At 49.4% G+C, this 21405-nt stretch overlaps 1 protein-coding gene across 3 annotated transcripts; it reads left to right on the top strand.

Annotated features, from left to right (window-relative positions):
* The first annotated feature begins 207 nt into the window (after positions 1–207).
* On the top strand, positions 208–21119 carry PWWP3A (PWWP domain containing 3A, DNA repair factor). Of its 3 annotated transcripts, none has more exons than XM_037138428.2 (14): positions 208–262; positions 1422–1546; positions 2118–2197; positions 3565–3635; positions 5117–5896; positions 7395–7496; positions 9813–9883; positions 11545–11621; positions 12300–12360; positions 14478–14553; positions 14925–14975; positions 15505–15941; positions 16840–16928; positions 19299–21119. In XM_037138428.2, the coding sequence occupies exons 2-14, from the start codon at positions 1490–1492 to the stop codon at positions 19351–19353; spliced, it is 2007 nt and encodes a 668-aa protein (XP_036994323.2). In that variant the 5' UTR covers positions 208–262; positions 1422–1489; the 3' UTR covers positions 19354–21119. The 3 variants fall into 3 exon arrangements, with proteins under 3 accessions (XP_036994323.2, XP_036994320.2, XP_053514512.1); XM_037138425.2 differs by having other exon boundaries at positions 227–391; XM_053658537.1 differs by lacking the exons at positions 208–262; positions 2118–2197 and having other exon boundaries at positions 1427–1546.
* Positions 21120–21405: the final 286 nt, after the last annotated feature.

Raw genomic sequence — 21405 nt, 5'->3', positions numbered from 1 at the left:
TGGTCTTGCAGCCTGGCCTCCGACAGTCAGTTTGTTAATGCCCACCTGCGCCCTTTCTCAGTCGGCGCCCGCCCGCCCCACGCCGACCTGTCCGTCAGCCAGCTTCGCACGCGGCCCGACGGAAGGGGTGGGACCACGGCGCAGTCGCACGCGCTCCATTGGTCAGCTCGGGGGGGGGGGGAACTCAGAGGCGCCGCGAGACTGGCTCCGCCTCCTGCCCGCAGGGAACCACGGCGGCCGCGGCGGCGAGGAGGAGGTGGTGGTGAGCACGGGCGTGGGCGAAGGCGGCAGCAGCTTGGGTGGCGCGGGTGCCAACGCCGTTAAGCCACCGCGGCCTCCTCGCTCTCCACGCTGGCCTCGGGGACGCCGCGTTGGGGAGGCCGGGCACCTGGTGAGCCTGGCGGACTGTACTTCTTCGGTCGGCTGGAGACTGAGACGGCCAGGCCTGGGGGGTGGGGAGTGGTGAACCCCCATAGAGGCTCCTCGGGGCGTTTCCCGAGGGGATAGAGGCTCCGCGCTTCCGCGGTACCCCCTCGCCCCTGGTGCGTGAGCTCCACCTCTGTTCACTAATCTCCTCTGCTGCCTGATGTCCCCTTCTTCAGCCCGAACACCCCTGCTGCCTGAACCCTCCACTCCGCTGCATGAGCTCCTCTCTGCTCTCCGAACCCCCTCTTCTGCTGACTGAACCCCCCCACCCTACTGCGTGAACCCCCCTTTGCTGCCCGCAACCCCTACTTCTGTCCCTGTACCCCCTCTGTGTGAACCTTTCCTCTGCTGCTCGAATCCCCGCCTTTCCTGCCTGAATCCCCTCTTCTGCTGATTGAACCCCTTCTCTGCTGCCTTACCGACCCCCCAACCCCCTGCTAACTGACCTACCTTCGCTGCTGTGGCGAATTCCTCCTTTGCACAAACGACCACCCAGCTCCTTTGCATTTATGCTGACAGCCCAGCCAGCTTTCCCACTGATGTAAGGAGCCCCTGCAGCTGTCCCGTCCTTCAGGGATATGGCGGCCAAAAGAACAGGCCTTTCCCTCCGATTTTATTTTTTTCCTCTGCGGTCAACTGTTAGCTCCCCAAATGGGGGACAGTTGTGCATTTTGTTAAAAATGCTTCCTGTGCTGAGGTCCGAGGCAGCCTTCAGCATAGAGGTGACTTATTTAGAAGCCTTTAAGAAGTAATATAGATAGAGGGTTTTGGAAGGGAATTTGGCTGTGTTTTATTTATTTAAGAAACCGAAATAACGACCGAAAAAAGGTGCTTCCCTGGGTACCAGGGCTGGTCATCTCTCTTTGGTATCAAGCATCTCCCTGCAGGGTTACCACTTGGAGATAAACTCCCATAACCTTTGGCATTAAGGGTTGCATCTGCCTAAAAGTCACCAGTGAACCGTGTTAGAAACCACCCTGCAAATTTTGTTGCAGGGTCCGTCACACCAGACCTTCAGGCACTGTGTGCCACATCCTTCCCGCTTGCCACATGAGTCCAAGTCATGACGGACGCCAAGTATGTCCTGTGCAGATGGAAAGAGCGATTATGGCCTGCAAAGGTGACAGCCTTATTGTCTAATTTCAGGAATAGAAATGACTTTTCAGGTGACAAAGTCTTTATCAAGAGAGACACAGGAGCTTCAGTGGAATAATTGAGCCTGAACATTTGGCTGCTGTTTCTGTTGGCACCGAATCATTCCCCGTTTAATGGGGTTTTGGTGGAGTGCTTACAAGGTTAAACTGCTGGAAGTGTCTTTTTTTCACGCTAAAAAAAAAAAAAATTAACAGCTCTGAAAGGCACATACGGCTGTAATTCAAGGAAATTTCTGGCAGGGAGCCCTATGATAGTAAATAACATGAGGATCTGGGGAGACTTTCCAGCCAAGCTGTAGGAGGAAAATCAAACCGCAAGGCAGAAGTCCATCTTTGCCGGGAGTCTGCCATTGACCTCTTGTGCCTCAGTTTCCCCTCCTGTAAAATGAGGGAGATGAGACAGAATATCTCTGAAGTTCTGCACTTGTGTATTTAAAGAATTACCTGCTGTGTTTGTATCTGTCGTCAGTGCTTCTTACTTTGTGTCAGCTGTTTGCTGTGTCATAATAACCAGGATTTTTTTTTGTTTTTAAACAGGTTTTGGCCAGGACTGAGATATTAACTAAGAGAAAAAAGGAATTTTTTCTAAATGTTCAGATACTTTCCGTAGACAAAAAGTTAAGTGTTAACGGGTTTTTTTATGCTATATTCTTCCTTATGGGATTTCTGGTGCCTCCTCCTCCCCCCCAAAGAGAAGTCCATGCCTAAGGACTTACTAAATTAACTCTTTAGTTATTGTAACTGGTTAATCCTCATAATGATCTTAGGAGGAAAACAACTGATTTTATTTTATACTAATTTGGAAATTGAAGATCCACACAAGGCATTGTGTGTGATCTCCAGAGAGACCAGTACAAAAATGTAAATTTAAATTCCATAATAAATTTATTATTTAAATTTAATATAAATTACAACAGGGTAAACTCTCATCATTGGTGTTCAAATAGGATATTTCCTTCCCATGGATTTATTTGTGTCTTTTTTTTTCCCCGTTACAAATTTGTGTAATAAGCCCATCAGTTTTGAAACATTTGATGTGTTTTTTTTAAGATTTATTTATTTATTTATCTTTAGAGGGGAAGGGAAGGAGAGAGGGAGAGAAACATCAATGTATGGTTGCCTTTCGTGTGTCCCCTGCTGGGAACTGGCCTGCAGGGAACCGGCCTGCAACCCAGGCATGTGCCCTGACTGGGAATCGAACCGCCATTGTGTGGTTCGCAGGCCCACACTCAATCCACTGAGCTACACCAGCCAGGGCGATGTCGTTTGAGCCTGCCCCTCTAATAAACTTATTGAGCATTCCAGAGGCAGACCCATGACTCTGGCAGTATATTATTGTTTTCTTGATTATCTGGGATAGAAGGACATAAACTCATCTGGAATGAGGATTAAAATGCTTAGATCCTGTAAGACTGGTATCGTGTGTCTGATGGAATAGCTGCCTATTATAAACAGAATTAAAACAACCGAGAAGGGCTCCTGTGGCAGGTCCCCACCCCTGTTTCAGAGCCTCCCTCTAAGCTTGGTCAGTCCCCAGCTCACTCTCCCTGCGGCTGGGGAGATAATTGAATACTTGAATTTGAAAGGAAAGCACATCCTTTTAAACTAAAACACACCTGCTGGGCTGTAAACAGCTTTCAGTGACATTATCTTTACTGTGAAAACAAAACTGAAAGAGTTATATGTGCAGTTGAAAGTAGGGTTTGCCTTATAAAAGTCACAATTTGAATTCACTCTTACTCTTAAATTCAGCCAACCTTTTCTGTCTTAAAAGGGAGGAAAAAAATCATACTCACCAGGGTCCTCATTGCCTCTAACCTCAGGCACATGATTCCTAGTTGGCTTTAACTTAGTTTAAGTGGAAAGTTGAGAAGGAAGAAAACGAGCCTAGTTCTTTTGTCATTTGAAGAAAAATGTGTTTGAAAATGTCTCTATGGCCTGTCAGGTATCCAGTAGCGTATGACCGTCGTTTCTGTCCTTGCAGAGTGAGAGTGAAAAGCACAGAAGCCAAGATCTTGAGAAAGTCCCACATCGAGGACATTGCTGCCTTATTGGGTAAGGATCTGTGAGACCTTAACGAAGGAAGGGAGGGTTTGGGGACATACATGTAGGGGACACCACTCTCCAAGTCAAAATGATCTGACTCACCAGTTAGTCCTGTCACACAAGGGAACGTGAATTCCCTAGGCTTAAGGAAAGGAACTTTAAACCTTTCTAGTATTTGCCGCTAGGGCCGATCTGTGTTTGACTCTTAGAATGGCAGGGTGTCAGGATCTGCTGGTCATATCCATGGCCTCCAGGGAACACAGAACACTGAATGGGTTTGGTTCCTTGAGGAAAGGTGGAAAGAATTTTTCTTTTTCCTTTTTCTTTTTTTCCTTTTTCCCCTCATCCTGTAAAATGATGCTGTTACTGTCTGGTCTATGCCCAAGGTTTCTGAGGCTGTATATTTAAATTCTGAAGCTGAGCCCAGTGGGGAAGGTACTGTGTGGCTGATCTGGCCTGGCCTTAGCATTGCTGGGATTCAGTGACCCCTGCCCTCTTTGCATATTGCATAGGTGGGAGACTGCCTGGGCCTAGCCCTACAGAGGATTGCTGAGGCACCCTCACTCCCCAGGAAACCCCAGCTGCAGGCAGCCCTGAGTTTTCTTTCTCCTCCAAGTGTGGGAGTGTTTACCCCATGTGCTTGTAAAGGGGTCGCTCAGAATTCCTTCCTTTGTGTTTGTAGAATAGGGTCTATATTCCTGTGTCTTTGGAAAAGCATTTTTTTATTGTTCAAAGCACCCTTGGCGTGTCAGCCATCACCTCTTGGTCATCACCATCTGTGTGCTCAGGTCGTGTTGGTGGCCAGTTATTTGTGCACACCTTGATATGAAACATAGGAAGTCCTGTGTTGATGGAGGTTATGCTCGTTGAGCTACAAGATTGCATCTGTCACCTGGTTCCCATGAATAGTGCCAGGTCTGGGGGGGAGGGGGATAAATAAATGATGCTGTTGCAGCAGAGAGAGGCCAGGCTGAACTCAGTGCCTCGGGTGCTCTTTCCTGCTCTTGCAAAGAAATACAGAAACTTGACCAGCCCACAAGGAGTCCTCTCTGTATGGTCTTTCCCACTCTACCCTCCATCCCAGAGTACAATGCCTTCCAGTTCTTTATTTCTTTGAACTGGGTTCTCATTGACACTGATTGAATTGGGAGTTGTCAGGCTGTGAGAGGATTTGTGAAACATCTGAATGTGTTTTACTGGCAGGACTGTTTTGTAATCTGGAGGAATTTATTTTTGTAACCCACTCAGGTAAGAGTCACTCAATCTGTTTTTTTTAAAAAACAGCCCTGCAGCCCTGAACACAGATCCCACAGCCAGCTATGGTTTTGTAGCCCCGTCCCCCTTTGAGGAAGACTGACAGGAGAAGTGTTAGTCCTCCCTTAGGGTGGAAAACTAGCTACAGAATGAGACCCAGCCTGTAAAGCAGTGCTCTCATGGCAGTGCCAGGGCATCTGGACATCACCAGGCTTTGTTTCTGTATCATCCTTCAGCCTCACAGGAGAAGGTTTCAGCAAAACCTGTGGAGGAGCTGACCTACAGACGGTCGCTTCGAGTGGCTCTGGATGTTTTGAATGAGAGAAGCTGTTCGCATCAAGAAAACTCTTCTAGGGAAAAAGGAGCTGCTGTGACTGCGGGAGAGAAGCATGTGGAACGGGCATCCTCACCCTGTGGTCCCAACCCTTCATTTCTTCCCCACAAGGGGGTGTTGAACAGTTCTGGACTTGAGAGAAGGGAGCGAGTGTACCAGAGGCTGTCACGCTCGTCCATTGGTGAAAGTGACCTCAGGTGCCAAGTGGACCACAAAAAAAGGATTGGGGAAAGTGAAAGCCCACCTGCCCTGGTGGTCTCAGCTGGAGGTGGTCCTCAGAACCTGAGTAGATCAAGAATACACCTCGAAAATGGGACGACCCCTAGTAAAAGGGGAAGAAATTTGGCACAGGAGTCCAGTGGATATCGGAATGGCCCTTCCCTTCCAGTGGGAGATGGGGAAGGAAAGAGTGAGGAAGAGGCAGGCAGCCCGGCAGCCCAGAGCTTACCTTCTGCAGTTAGGAAGCAGGGTCTGTGTGCCAAAGGGAGCCACCGGAGTTTGCCATTAGGCAGCCCAAGTACGCACCCAGCCTGCCGGGATTCTCGAGACCCGCCCGCTAAGCAGCTGTGCTCTGGCGGCAGCCAGAGGTCTGGGCCAAGGGGATGCATGATTCTGCGCAGTGCCAGTAGGTCCACCCGCCTCGCTCCCTCAGAGGACACAAGTCTTCATGTCCTGGAGGAAGGTAGGTCTGTCCCACCATTGGGACAGGGTGGGGTTCTGGTCCTCCCTCAGCCGGGTTCGGAGCCAGGCCCCATGTTTTTCTTAAACCAGATCTTAACGAGATCGGTACCAGAATAGATCAGACAGACCTCCCAGTTCCTTTTTGTCTACCTCTCCCACTGGGCTGTAATGACTCCTACTTCTCACCGTATCTGTGTCATTATTTTTGTTCTGAAGGGGAGGAAAGGGACAGAGTGGGGCCTGGGCACCTTGCCCACTACTGTTCTGTGCAGTCCCGTTGTGGGAGACACGGTGGTTGTGAAAATGCTCTTTCTGTCCCCAGGATTGACTGCTTTATTTTTTAACTTTTTATTTATTTAGTAAAACTTTTAAAATGTTGTTTATTTGCTATTAGAGAAAGGGGAAGGGAGGGAGAAAGAAAGGGAGAGAAACATCAGTGTGTGAGAGATACATTGATCGTTCATCGATCGGTTGCCTCTTGCATACCCCCAGGTGGGGACCTGGCCCTCAACCCAGGCATGAACCCTGACTGAGAATGGAGCTGGTAACCTTTTGGTTGGCAGGCCAGCACTCAAATCCACCAAGCCGCACCAGCCAAGGCTAATATTTATTTCTTAGTATTTTAATTGATTTGAGAGAGAAAGAAATATTGTGTTGTAGTTTCACTTATTTATTGTTCTTTGTATATGTCCTGACTGGGGATTGAACCTGCAACGTGTATCGGGTGTGAACCTTGGTGTATGGGTATGACAGCCTAACCGACCTTTGCCAGCCAGGCCTAATTCCTTCTTAAACCGTTGCAGAAGTGAGAACACAGGGATCTCAAACTGATGAACTCACTGTTCAGGTCAGAATTTCCCGACCTCTCAGGAATTCCTGTATAGACATGTTTCTGTGCCACTACAGTTGGGCGCTGTAATTTTTTTCCATTTTCCATTGTAGCAGGCCACTTACTTTTGAGATGCTGACCAGGATCTTTTCATTTCTGCTTCCTGGGGTGTCTCGAATTTACTTGCTACCTATCTACTGCCAGAGTTCCGCCCAAATTTCCTTCACGAGGCCTTCACCCTGGCATATTCACTGGCTGCACCCTCCTCCCCCAGGCAGAACATGGGTTCTCACCTCCCCACGTGCAGAGTACAGCCCTGCCTTGTCCCCGAGTTGTACCCCCATCCCTGACATCCACTGAGAGCTTCACACTGGAAAGAAGTAAGCCCCACAAAAGGGATCCTGCCCAGAACCCAGTCACCCTCCTGTGACTTCCATTGCTTCTTGTGCCTTCCAGCTTCAGTGTGAAAGGCGTGCCCCGCTCTGTCTCACCCTCTGTCTCATTTATTTGTCTTTTAAATGCCCTCTAATGGAAGTGCACCCCACTTGAATCGGGCAGTGTGGAAGTCTGTGTAACATGGGATCTGTTCTCACTGATGGTCACGGATCACGAAGTGTTTTTCTTGGGATGAGCCACTGACCATGAAAGTCTAATCTGACATTATTGGCAGACCGTCAGTCTTCTGAAGAGTCGATGGAGTTTGATCCCATTAATTCCATCCTGGAGGAGGAAGAGGAGGATGAGGAACTCCCAAGACTCCTTTTATACCATGGTAAGGCTTGAGAATTACCCAGGGGTTGGGGGTTGGGGGTAGCGCACTCAAGTGCCCCGTCCTCTGGAAGGAAGTGCATGCTCTTGGACCACTGTGAGACCTTTGCTGGAAGGTCTCTTCCTCTCCTGTTTTCCTCTGGCTGAACCAAGACCTTGGAAAGTGCCACACTTTCTGTTCCTTGCCTTAAGCTTAACCACACAGAGGAAGGAGGGAGTCTTTGTTAGCATATGGCTTCCTTCCCTTACTTATCCTGCTGTCTGTCCCTTGTGGAAATAGTACAACCAAGTGAACAGGTGAGAGCTCCCTGGCCACATCGGGGTATGACCTGGCACCCCTCACAGGCTTTTGGAGACGGCATCTGTGTGTCTTTCAGAGGTGGGAGTTGGCGCCCTCCCACACGTGCTGCCTGCTCTGAGCAGACCATCCTGAACAGATCAGCCGGGGCCCCAGACTGCAGAGTAACAACCCAAAGTCAGTTTGCGTCGTGAAAAAAGTGATCGAGGGCCCTGGCTGGTGTAGCTCAGTGGATTGAGCTCGGGCCTGTGAACCAGAGGATTGCGGTTCGATTCCCAGTCGGGGCACATGCCTGGGTTGCAGGCCAGTTCCCAGCTGGGGACCCACGAGAGGCAACCATACATTGATGTGCTCTCCCTCTCTCCTTCCCTTCCCCTCTAAAGACAAATAAATAAATTTTAAAAAATAAAAATAAGTAAAAACCGATTTCTTATTAAAAAAAAAAAAGTGATCGAGGACCAGTTCCCTTGTTAGACTCACCCATGAACCTCTCACGTTAACAGAATGTAGCCTGTTTTTCTTTTTTAACCTTTCAGTTTTGAAAGAATTATAGATTCACAGGATGTCGCAGAAATAGCATGCACAGGGAGGGATGGAGACCTGTCTCCCAGCTTCCCAATGGCAATAGCCTGTAAGACCAGGAAGCCACGCTATGGGTATAGCCCCAGGGTGTCCCCACATCTCCCATGCTGGCCCTTGTCACAGTCTTTTCTCTCAAACCACTGAGTGCTTCTCTCTCACTGTCACTGTACGGACAGGTTTGCATTTTTCTTTTTTTCCCCCTTAACTTAATGGTAATTTAGACATTTTCTTTTTACATTTCCACATGGTATTGTGATTATTTCCTGTGGGAACTAGTTACCATTTACTAGGAAAGATGGGCAGTCACATACGGAGCCTCCTCCTCCACTGTTGGGTGTATAGATTGTCCCCCAACTATGGGGGACAGTGCCTGTGATGGATGCTTCTGGGAAATAACTCTGTAGCATAAGCTCCTTGAACAGGGCCTCCTAGGCCACAGAGAAGGGACACCGCCTTTTTCCAAAGGGGCATTTCTGCCCTGTCTGCCACATGATGTGGGTCAGGTTGCCTAGGCTGCCAAAACCTGGATGTTTGCTTTTCCTCCTGGTTTCTGCTTCCATTTGTTTTGGGTTTTCACCGTAATCCTGATCCTCTGTCTGGCTGTTTACTCTTGGTCTCTGAATTGGCCGTCTGCACCCTGATCCATTGTCCTCTGAGAAAGGGAGGCTTCTCATGGGGGTAACTGTCCCTCACAGACCTGCGGAAGGCGGCTTCCCAGTTTGCCGGTGTCCTCCCTTGCTCTTGCTCCTTACTATGTAGAGTTTTAACTGTTAGTCGTCGGCCAGCACGGCTTCCCCTTCCCACCGCAGTGTCCAGCAGAGGATCCTGGCTCCGGGTCAAATACCAGCCTCTTTTCTCCAAGGTTTTGTTATCCAGTTTTTTAAACATTTAAATTATTTACTCACTGGGGAGGTTTTGGTGGAATTCAGTTTAATTTTGTTCAGAAATAATTTTGTAATTCTCTGATGATTATTTTAAATAATTCTCTTTCCCCTTAAAAGCCCCCCGTTTCTCACAGATGAGCTTCTCAGAAACAGTTTTCACGTTGGGTTTTCATTGTGTACCATTGGCTTCATTTTGGTTTTTCTACCGACACTTTTTTTTTATGTTTATTTTGGAATAATTTGAGATTTACAGAGACATTGCTAACACGGTACAGGGTTCCTGCTACCAGCTTCCCCTGTTTTGTTTGCCACCTCTGTGATTGGCATATTGTCACCATTAGGAAACCGGTGTGGTGCCAACCCTGCAGCTTGCTCGTAACCAGCCCTGAGATTCTAGGGAGGGAGTTAAATACCTTTCCGGTGCTCTCTGTGAATTGTGTTAACAACACATTTAAACGTTATCACAGTAACTGTGTTTTCTCAAGCTGTTGGATTTGCTCCTTGACATGGATCTGATTTGCCTCTTCTTTTTGTTTTCTTTTCTTTTTAATTCTAGAACCACGCTCATTTGAAGTAGGAATGTTGGTCTGGCTTAAATACCAAAAATACCCCTTCTGGCCTGCAGTGGTAAGAACAACTCTATTTCCTAGATGCAGTTACTTAGTCCCCTAGACATTTGGACCTGGGCAAATGTTTTTACCATTTAATTATTACTATGAAAAGTGATGGGCTTACGGGTAAGATTTTTGAAGACACCTGTACCTAAACAAAGGGAATTTAGTAGTTGTGGCACCAACGAGGGTAAGATTTACAGGTCACATTTTTACCGACCAGGCTTGTGAAAACCTGCCTGAAAAAAATATCCAGTTTTCCTTATTTTAAATGTGCATTTCAGAGTTTTTCCCTATGGAAGATTTTGATGTGTTTTTGTTTGTTTGTTTGTTTGTTGTTTTTTAAATCCTCACCTGAGAACATTTTTTTCAGAGAGGGAGAGAGAGAAATATCGATATAAGAGAAAAGCGTTGATCAGTTGCCTCCTGTATGTGCCGGGAACGCGATGGGACCCACAGCCTTTTGGTTACGGGGTGACGCTCCAGTCAGCGGAGCCACACCATCCAGGGCCTCTTGTGGGAGCTTTTCAATCTTTCATATTTTGGGGTAGGAAGTGTTGTCTGTATGAAAACAGGCATTTGAGATACTGCCCAGTGCCCCAGTGAGGTGAATGAGCTGAAATGTAGCCAAGTTTATGGCTTTGCTTTCTGTTTACACCAGACATTGCAAATGCTAAGTTTATTGTTTAGGTAAAGGCACTGTCTTGGCTACTCTCACCCCTTCGTTTCCCCTTTTATCCTCCTCCAGCTGAGACAGGATCTGCATTATTCTATCTGGACTCTTTAATTTATAGTGAGAGACGATGGCATTTAAGTTGGAAAGGTATCTGTTGTAGTCAGGAGCAGCTGTATCATCTGGATGAGTCTGCCCTGCAGTCACAGGGCCTCCTTGTATAGGGCGGCATGGCTATGGGGAGGGCAGGACCAGACTGGGAAGCATTTGTGGGTAGAATTTGTAGCTTGAACACACATCTGGTGAGCCCAGCATCTCATACAGCCCCTGGCACAGTCGTAGTGGCTGTTTATCGGGCCCTCTTCTTCCCTCCAGCACCCACTTTGCAACAGGTGTTGCATCCTGCCTGCAGTAAGCACCCTCTTTCCGGTCCTTTCAGCCCTTTTCTTGTTTTCACCAGTTCCCTGGAGGCCCTGCTGGTTAACAAGTCAGCAACATGACAGATTCTTGGGGTGATATTTCTGGGGTATGAGTATCCATGGCCACACTGGCCAGTAAACCCCATGTGCAGCCTGTGAGGCACTACAGAAAGGGGTTCCTCGGCCTTCACAGTCTGAGAGCGCGGGTTGGGGTCAGGCCCTGCCTCCATCTCGTGTTCTGGGCTGATCCTGAACGAGCCTTGCTCTTCAGTGGGATCGTCAGTCACGACAGTTACGTGGAGATGGCTGGCAGCAGCAGGTGTGGTTGCTTTTATTTAAAAATTTAGGAAAACCCTGCCTGGTTCTCAGTTGTGAAGCCTCTCAGAGCCATGCATGCAGCAAAATTTGGGCAGTCCCTGAGAATGTTAACATGTGGTCTTCACCTCCGTCCCCCAGCCAGTGGCATTCCCTGTCACACATACCAGTTGGTCACCTCTTGCTCAACGAGATGGTGTCAGAAAAATATTTAAAACCCACTGCTCCTCCTTGGTTCTTGATGCTTTGTTTTCTTGGCTTCACCCGTAGGTCAAGAATATCAGGCGGAGAGACAAGAAAGCAAGTGTGCTTTTCATTGAAGGACACATGGACCCGAAAGGACGAGGGTGAGCCCACCGTTCCTGGCTTTTTACAGATGTTTCCTGAAGTAGGACCCGGGGCGCAGGCGTCTGGGGTGGGGTCGCCAGGTTCAGCAGCTCAATTTTCCCACCTCAATTTGTCAGCTTTGAAAGGCCACCCAGCAAGACGAGCATTAGACCCCCATTTTCCATGAATTAGCAGAGGCAGCTCCCTTCATGTAGGTCATAAGCAGCAAACCTGACGCCATCTGAGTTTTGCCATGCGGGTCGTTGCCCGTCTTTTTGCACTTTCCCTTCGTCACGGGGTGAGAATGCACACAATGTGTCACTCTATTCCCAGTAAGCTCTGAAGGCACCGTGTCCCTCGTCACTTAGGTGACTGTGGAGCTGGTCCTCTCTGATCCTCTGTCACTTGGGTGCTGCCATCCCTCCCTTGGTCACCAGCAGTGTGGAGGTTGGGCCCTGGCATCTGCCTGTCCTGCACCACAGCCCCAGCTATGTCCCTACAAGTACCCACTAGAGGGTACCCATCACTCCGGGGCCTGGCTTCAAGGGGCTACTTCAGACAGCTGAGGACAGCAGTTGTCTTGGGTAACCTGGTCTGGCAGAAACCCCAGCGTGGCTCCTACTTTGTCAGAGGAAGAGAATGTCTTTTAGTTCACGGAGTGTCTTCCATTCATATAACCTTGCCCTTGCTTCCTGCAGCATCACAGTGCCTCTTAGGAGGCTGAAGCACTTCGACTGTAAAGAGAAACAGGCACTTCTGGTAGGTGGCTTGTTGTCTGTGCTTATCTAAATAGTTCCCTTGTGACTGGTCACAGTGTCTTTTGTGGGGTCTTTGAAACCACTGTCGTGGGGTACTAGGCGCCTGCCATGCCGGGTCTTGCCACTACCCTTGTGAGTCCCTGCATGGGACTCTCAACCACCCGGGAGCTTGCTACCTGTCTGCCCTGTTGTTCAGGGGTGGACACTGAGGCTGTGGTGCGAGGAACCATTTGTTCTGGGCTGGGGGGGGTTAAGTGGCAGGGAGCCTGGGTGCAAGGTCTGCTCCTTCTGACTCCTTTTGAGGGCCCTGCCCCCCTTGGGATGAGATACAAGGGTGCCTTACAGTAGGGACCCCGCCCTACATGGTGCCTGAGTACCGCTTGAGTCAGGGCCAGGACACTCCCTAGGGTACCTGCTGTGCTTCCAGTGGCCACGTCCCTCCGATTCTTTGATCAGCTCTGTTACATACATCAGTCCATGAACTGTGAGGGGCTGCTCCATTCAAAATGCTGACTGTTCAGCCTTGAAAAAACTGCTTTTTGTTCCAGCTTTGAAAAATACGGAAACTGGGCTGGTGGGGAGACTCCTGCCTGTACCCCACCATACAGGGGTACGGTAGGGGTTCCCACAGCAGTTGCTAGGGTTTCCTGGGTTTCCAGGTTGGGAAGCAGTCTGTGTCTGAGCCACTTTCTCAGCGCTGGGATCTGGGAAGCTCACTGCCCGTGCCTGCCCTAGTTCTCTGAGGGTAGCAGGCCTTGGGCTACAGGGGTGGATAAGTGTTTAGAAGATTGGCACCCATACCAGACCCCAGCCCTTTTATTTCCAATTTGCCCATACCCACAACATGAGTCTTGCTCCACCCGTCTTGTCTGTTCAAGTTTGTTCACTGCATTGTCTAACCCACAACCAACACCAGGCACCTGGTCCCTATCAGTGCCTGTCAGTGGGACCTGGTTCTGGAGGGAGCCTGATTCCATGCCCGCCTGGAATGCCAGTCTGCTTGTATAGGGAGCTACTCACCCAGCCTTCCAGGCCAGGAGCCACATGACTCCTTGTGCGCTGTGTGCATTCTTAGGGTCCTGTAACTTTCCCATGGAATGTGCAGAAAGGAGTGGGAATCTCGCTCTGAGATTACAAAATCTTTCTGTTACAAAAGATGGCACAGGGGCCTCTCGTGGTTCAGATGCCTGGAGGCCATCCATGGCTGGCTTCCTGTTCCCCAGGTTTACTTGTGAGATAGATGTGCAGTGGAGCACAAGGGGCTGGTTCCTCTGAGTGGCAGTGAGCAGCATCTTCAAGGGGTGGACGTGTTACCTGTTCTGGGTTGTTGACAGATTTGGACTACCTCCACTGATGCTTGCGTGACTGTTTCACTGTTTCGTGGAATCTGTAGGGCCCTGTGTATCTCCTTTCCTGAGGATCCACACTGCCTGCCATCCCAGGTGCCAGTCAGTGAGCTCCTCTCCCCCTACCCCTAGAGCTGTTTGCTCTGCTTGCATCCCTTGCCTGCCTCATGCAGCAACCACAGGTGGGAGGCTGGGCCAAAGCAACGGTAACTCGGGATGTGGGTCTCAGTTTCTCTTGAGCCTGTGGACATTTCTTGGGAGCTTGTACCAGCTAAGGAAGCGTTGCCGGTTGTATTGTCCTTGGTTTGGTAGTGGTGGCTGAGTGTCCCTCCCTCCAGCCTTATGCTTCCGTGCTTCAAGTTCTGTACACAAAGACATCTCTTAGAAGGATTTATTTCACATGTTTTTTTGTTCGTTTGTTTTGTAACTTACTTTTCTTTTTTATTTATTTTATTACTTTTTAAATTGTTCAAATACAGTTGTCTCCATTTTTCTTTATTTCACATGATTTTAATGTCTTCTCTCTATGGTGGTCATGGCAACTGCAATTTTGGATGTTTATACACCTTCCTCTTCTTAAAGCCTTTAAGTCTCTGGCCCAGAGCCAGGCTGACAAAGGCCCATTTTGTGAAAAGCTCAGCCCCAGACCTGGGCCTTGCCAGGCTTTCCCTGGCCCGGGAGCACCTGTCAGGTATCAGGCACTGAGAAAGCAGGCAGTGGTGAGGAGCCCAGCAGACTCCCATTGACACTTGTTCTCTCTCTTTCATTGCAGAACAAGGCCAAGGAGGACTTTGACCAGGCCATTGGCTGGTGCGTCTCCCTGATCACAGACTACAGGGTCCGGCTTGGTATGTGGGACCTCCACGGCACCAGACAGAGGGCGTGGGCAAGGGCAGCAGACCCTCCTTTGCAGACTCTAGTGAGGGCTGAGCATGGCCCATTCCACATGGTAGTCTGGCCAGGCCCCTGACAGTCGTGTCCCCAGCACGGGTAGGTGAGCAGGTGCCCAGGCAGAGGTGGGCATGTTGGACATGGAGAAAAGGCCTTTGAACCAGAACAGGTTTCAGCCCACCCCAAGTTAGGCTGTTGGGAATCTAAATCAGGCTTGTTGCTGGAAGGGGTCTGCTTAGACCTGAAACATGACCCTACAGCCTAGGAGATTCTAGCGCGTACTTCATGTGTCATGGATGTGCCTTCTCCCATCTTTTCTCCTGTGCAGGTTGTGGTTCCTTCTCTGGCTCTTTTCTGGAATATTATGCAGCCGATATAAGTAAGTCCACCAGCTCCTAGCATGGCCCATATTTTAGTCTAAAAGCAAGAGGTGTCCTGAGCCTGCTCCTGGGTAGTAGGACCATGCAGCCTAGCCCAGTGTCCATGGAGCACCCCCAGGTCTCCCCCCACCCCGCGGTAGGGGCCTGGATGGCATGTCCACATCCAGAACTGCCCTGTCTGCACTAATACCGAAGTGTTAAAAATACATGAACAGCCATTTCCTTGTTGCTTTGTGTTCTCAGTTACTGACAGCCATACATTGTCACATTCCTTCTGTCCTTAAAGAGGGAGGTAGATGAATTAAATGCTGCTTTTGGGGGATTGAAGGGGCTCTGCTCTTTTAAGTTAAACTTGGCTGAAGGGCAGAGTTGGGAGAGAGAAGACAGCTCCTGACAAAGGAAGAGCTCTTCAGGAATGTGGTGTCCCAGTATCCCCAGGCCTGGGGCCTCCCTCACCCCCACAGAATGTAGTGAACAGGACCCCACCTGGGTGAGTGGTGGTCTCATGGCTGTGTGCCTCCTCTGCAGGCTATCCTGTGCGCAAGTCCATCCAGCAAGATGTCTTAGGGACCCGGTTCCCTCAGCTCTGCCAGGAGGACCCTGAGATGCCTGTGGCTGGGAGCCCCTGGGGCAGGAGGCAGCCCTACAGAAAAGTCCTGCCCGACCGGTCTCGAGCGGCGCGGGACCGTGCCAACCAGAAGCTAGTGGAGTACATCGTGAAGGCGAGGGGTGCTGAGAGCCATCTGCAGGCCATCTTAAGGAACACAAAGCCATCCAGGTGGCTGAACACATTTCTGAACTCGGGGCAGTACATGACGTGTGTGGAGACGTACCTGGAGGACGAGGAGCAGCTGGACCTGGTGGTGAAGTACTTGCAGGGGTTCTACCAGGAGACGGGTAGCAGGATGCTGACACAGATCAATGGGGACAGAATCCGCTTCATCCTGGATGTTCTTCTGCCTGAAGTGAGTGGCCAGCAGGGTATCCTGTGTGTGTGGGTGGTAGGGGTCTGTGATGTGGCCTCAACCAGAACCCCAGCCCAGCTTTGGCCAGGCATGGGCTGTAGGGGGTATGGGGCAGTTTGGTGCTGGGGTATCACCGTCCCAAAACCTGCCTGGAGGCCTTTGCATTATGGAGCCCAGCACTCGCCTCGCTCCTCCGTGGGCAGTGGCACAGAGCCGGATGTTCTGGTTTCATTGCCAGCCCTGGGAGAATGAGATTTGGGTGTCATCTACATGCACAGGTAGTAAATGTTCCAGAATTTACTCAGGAAAAGGGGAGTTTTTTAACTTTCCTCAGTGTCGGGGCTGGACCGGGCGAGGAGCAGGTATGGCTCCTCGGTTACCATTAAGTTCAGAGAGGGCACTGCCTGGCATGTACACACTGTGCAAAAGACATTGTCAAGTGCAAGTATGTTGAACTTTGTATTTGTGGAAAGAAAGTCTCAAGGTGATACAAAAACAAAAGAAAGTCATGAGCCCTTATGCGTTCATCTCTTTGCATGGAGGGTATGGGGCCAGGGATGCTGCTCCGTATCCCACAGTACCTAGGACGGCCCCACAGAGGCCTGCCCCTGATGTTTTAACAGTAAACTCAAAAATGTTCAAAATGCACTTGTTTGGGTGCTGCTTTTCATTATGTTTTTAGTGACAAGAACTCCCATCTAGTCCAGAAGGTAATGTTACTGATTTAATTCATAAACTTTATTGCAAGCAGAGCTGTCACAGGTTCCATCCATATCTTTTGAGCCATAACCCACGACATGTCTGGAGGCCAACATGGGGTCAGACTGGCCCCACGTGGATTTCAGAGTTTAGCACCACAAGTGGTCTGGCCCAGTGTTGACCTGTCCCCCTCTTGCAGGCCATCATCTGTGCAATCTCTGCCGTGGACGCGGTAGATTACAAGACAGCCGAGGAGAAGTACATCAAAGGACCTTTGCTGAGCTACCGGTAGGCTGCTCAGGGCCCTGTCCCAACCATTTTGCAGCTTATCTTCCAAGGCTTGTGTGTGCACACACACTAGTATCTGAGACTGAGGCCCCTCTTCTTGACGTGTTGGTCCAGATGCCCACTTGATCACAGAAACTCGAAAGTATACATTAACTCTTGGCTGATGAATTGCCAGACAAACCTGATAAAGCCAGGAGTGAAAGTTCTGTCCTCTGGCCAGTTTGGGCCATGGGCCCTGGCCCCTGAAATGGACACAAGCCCAGGGGCGGCCAGGGTGACCAGTGGACATGTGTTCAGGCCTCTCTGCCTAATCTCCTGTTGCTGGGGGCTCATGTTTGTATATCCAACTCTCCCCTGTTGCTGCAGAGCCGTGGCTATTTGAGAACAGGCAGCACTTGGCCTGATGGGTTCTGACCAGTCAGAGAAGGCTCTGATCAAGATGTTTCTCTCACATTGGTGTGGTTAGCTGACCTTGGAGTTCTGGCCCCGGAGCCCCTAATCCCATCTGGGCGTGCTGCCAGGCCTTGCTGGGAACAGACTTGACTGTGTTCCTGTGATAGGCTGAAGCCTCAGCTAGAGTCATGGGCCAAGGGCTCTGTCCAGAGTTGACTGGGCACTGTCATGGGACATTCAGGGTTGAGGATGCTCGGCGTCCTTTCTAGGAAGGGCCCCAGCATATGCAGGATGGTTAGGAGGGCCACCTGTCAGCTGCAGGGGATGACAGGCTTGCTATGCAGCTGCCCACAGAAGGATCACTTGGCTCTGTGTGCAGTTGTCTTGGGCCCAGGCCTGGTGGCTCAGTTGGAGGGTTCTATACACCAGAAGGTTGTGGGTGCGGTTGCTGGTTGGGGCACATATTCAGGTTGCATGTTTGATCCCCAGTCAGAGCACATGTAAAAGGCAGCTGATTGATGCTTCTCTCTCACATCAATGTTTCTCTCTCTTCCTCTCTCTCTAAAATCAGTAATATAAAATATCCTCGGATGAGGATTAAAAAAAAAGATAGTGGTCTTGGGCAGTGGAGGGCAGAGCAGCAGCGCCTCGGAGCTCAGCCTTCTGCTCCCGTGACTTCATCCCCATCTCCATGCCCTTCCTTTTTCTTTTTTAAGATTTTATTTGTTTGTTTGTTTATTTATTTATAAGGTTTTTAAATTTATTTTTAGAGGAAGGGAGGGAGAAAGAGAGGGAGAGAAACACCAATGTGTGGTTGCCTCCTGTACCCCACACTGGGTACCCGGCCCACAACCCAGGCACGTGCCCTGACTGGAAATTGAACCAGTAACCCTTTGGTTCGCAAGCCGGCACTCAATCCACTGAGCCACACCAACCAAGGCTATTTATTTACTTTTAGAGAGAGTGGAAGGGAGAGAGAAAGAAGGAAACATTGATGTGCAAGAGAAACATCAGTTGGCTGCCTCTCACATACCCGAACTGGGGACCTGTCCCCTAACCCAGGCATGTGCCCTGGCTAGGAATCAAACTAACAACCTTTCGGTTCCCAGGCTGGCACTCAACCCACTGAGCCACACCAGCCAGGGCTCCGTGCCCTCCCTTCTGCTGGCTTGCCAGCATTAAGAGTGTTTGGAGTTCTTTGCTACTTCTGTCTGCCAGGAACATGTGAAATGCCCTTGAAAATGGGGTTCATTGGCTAATGTCACTGAATTAGGGTGAAAATGCAGGCCCCCCCCCTTTTATTCCTCAGGGACATGGTCTAAGGAATACAATTAGTGAATGTCCTCTTTATCCTTTGGCCTATTTTCATCCACATGGTCTGTCATGGGCTCCATCACCTTTGTGTTCCTCTCATCTTACAAGTTCAGAGGTTGTGCACACATGTGGCTTTATTATACTCTGCATTGCAAAGGTGTGTGAACTGTGAGCGCTGTGCGTGCTGTTACCTTCCTCCTATTTTTCATGCTGCCTGTGTTTCTTGTTTTGATCTGACGTGTGCACACTTACCTCGCCCATGTTCCCATGTTTTGCCACCACCCCCCCTCAGAATCGGTGTTCCTTGTTAACCTCTACCCTGAGTGTAGTGGCCAACCAAGTGATTCTTAACACAGTATTTCTTACCAGGGAGTCACTTAATAAGGATAATATGATATTTCAGACTTTTAAAATTTATTTTTACTTAGTTTTGATAATATATACATAACAAAACTCCACCCTAACCATTTTTAAGTGCACGGTTTAGTGGCATTAAACACATTCTTCACATTGTCGTGCAACCATCACTACCATCATCTCCAGGACTTTCCATCTTCTCCACCTGAGACTCTGCCCCTATCATACACCACCTCCTCTGTTTCGTGCTCTTTGAAACATGATTAATTACTAAAAATGAAGATGTCTTTTTTTTGTCTTCTGAAGGGAGAAAGAAATGTTTGACAACCAGCTCCTAGAAGAAAGGAACCAGCGATGCTGACGTGGGAAGGTGCCATCGGGTGGTGGCGGGAGTCGCCAGAGGTCCCCGTTCTGTTGAACGTGCTGTCGAAAGACGGGGCTGGGAAACGTGTCAGATGCATCTGTGGGCTCTGTTTTCCTGGCTTTGGGGGGAAGATACAGTTCTTGAAAGGTTTTTAGAAGGACAAAAATGACTTATTTTGCTTTATATCATTACTTGTGACTGTATAGAATAGTTTAATATAAGGTACACATTTGTCTTTTTATGTTAAAAAGCATTGTATCCGATATTAAACAGGAGTTTAAAAATAAGTTTGATATGAATGTATAGCTCCAGAGACATTGTATATTTTTCCATTCCCCCTTCTTTGTGTGGTTTCCTCTTAACATTGTTCCTGAGTTTGGTATGTTTCCTTGTACATTTTTTAGGACAACTAGTGTTTATAAAAGATGGAGCCAAAGACCAGCTGCTTTCTCATGCTTTAGCACTTGCGGTGTTGGTTGTGCAGGACAAGAGATGGACATAAATCTTTCTTGGTCTCTTTCCCCTTGGTCTCATGTGGGGGGGGGTCTCTGCTCCACCCATCCGCCATGGGTGTCCGTATGAGACAGCATCTGTCCATGTGCTGGGCATTGTTACCACCCGGCCGACCCTGTGGTCTCAGTAATCTGTGTGGGTAGCCGTGATGATACTGTGTGTTCACTGCTCCAACATGGACAGCCAAGGTCATCATGCACAGGTCTTGGGCCCAGCTCTTGATCTGGAAGCCATAGAATTGGGCTCTTGTTCCTGCCCAAAGCATGAGACAGGTTTCATGGCCCCAAGAGTCCCTGACTTGGAACCCTAGCTATGTGCAGACCCATGCCTCATTTTCACTTGGCCAGGCCTCGAACACGGGTAAACAGTCAGAGCCACGTACCAGTGAGTTATTTATTCTAAGCTGATGTGGCAGTAAACATCAATGACGTTAACTTCAAGGCCCTGCCCTGTTGTCACCACCCTGGCTTCATTGTCATCCCTGGGCTGAGGTCAGTGCACCCACTGGCATGATAGTGCCCTCTCTCCTGATGTCCCCCTCACCCAACAGGAATTACTGCAGAAGGCCGTCAGCAGGAGATTCTCATGGGATATGCAAGGGTGGGTGCCTTGGGTCCCCAAGAAGTCTGAAGGAAATGTAGAAATCACCTCTGGTTAGTTAGTGGGACACACTGGGGAAATGGCTTGCAACCTTGCCCCAGAACTCTGCTGGTGATCTATGTCTCAGGTGATTTTGCTCAAATCTAAAAGCAGGAGATCTTTGCATGCAGCTCCCCTGCTATCCCTCCCAGGTTGGCCAGAGGGGTGACTTCCGAGGGAAGAACTAGTGACCCAGAGCCAAAATCATTGGTGGGTGAGGGTCTGCATCTGAGGGGGAAGACTTCTGATGCCTAGTAACCTGGCTCTGCACAGATCAGTTTTCCTGGACAGAGACCTCCATAGCCACACAGGGTGGCCCCACCCACACTGCCAAAGTGAGCCTGGCTCCCTTCCAGAAAAGTCCAACAGCGCCGTCTACTGACAGCGAACCTTCATGAAATTAGTCAATGAGAAGTTTCCCATCTGAATATACTGGCTGTTCTCCTGGGTGACAAATGTACCCAAGTGGAAATCCTGTGGCCTATGTGAGGTTATCCTGTTACTGTGAAGTGCTTTTAAATTCCTGTATTTTTTCTCTGTTCTTCACTGTGCTTCAAGTCTGTGCTTGCAGACCTAAACCATTCAGGTGGAAAAATAAATGTCATTTTGGAGATCTGACTGCTTTCCTGGGCCCTGCATGCAGGCATGCAGTCTCCCTTGGGTGGGCTTGGAGCTTGTGGGATCCTATCCTCGGAGCTCCAAGCCCTATCTGGGGAGACTTCTACAGCCTGGTCCCACATTCCAGCAGGTGTTTTCAGTACTTGCTGTATTTTTGTGGATTCTAAGGGTGTTCATATTTGGTAGTGGTAGCTCTTGGGGTTGGCGGGGGTCTCTTTTCCCTCTAAATGAGTGGTGGTAGTAGTTCAGGTAGTAGTTCATAGCCAGATTACCTGTCAA

The sequence above is a fragment of the Artibeus jamaicensis genome, unplaced genomic scaffold (assembly GCF_021234435.1).
Source record: "Artibeus jamaicensis isolate MK-2021 breed Jamaican fruit bat unplaced genomic scaffold, CSHL_Jam_final scaffold_537, whole genome shotgun sequence".
NCBI classification, from domain to species: domain Eukaryota; kingdom Metazoa; phylum Chordata; class Mammalia; order Chiroptera; family Phyllostomidae; genus Artibeus; species Artibeus jamaicensis.
The sequence above is the reverse complement of the archived record's forward strand: the minus strand, read 5'-3'. Positions and strand labels throughout refer to the sequence as shown.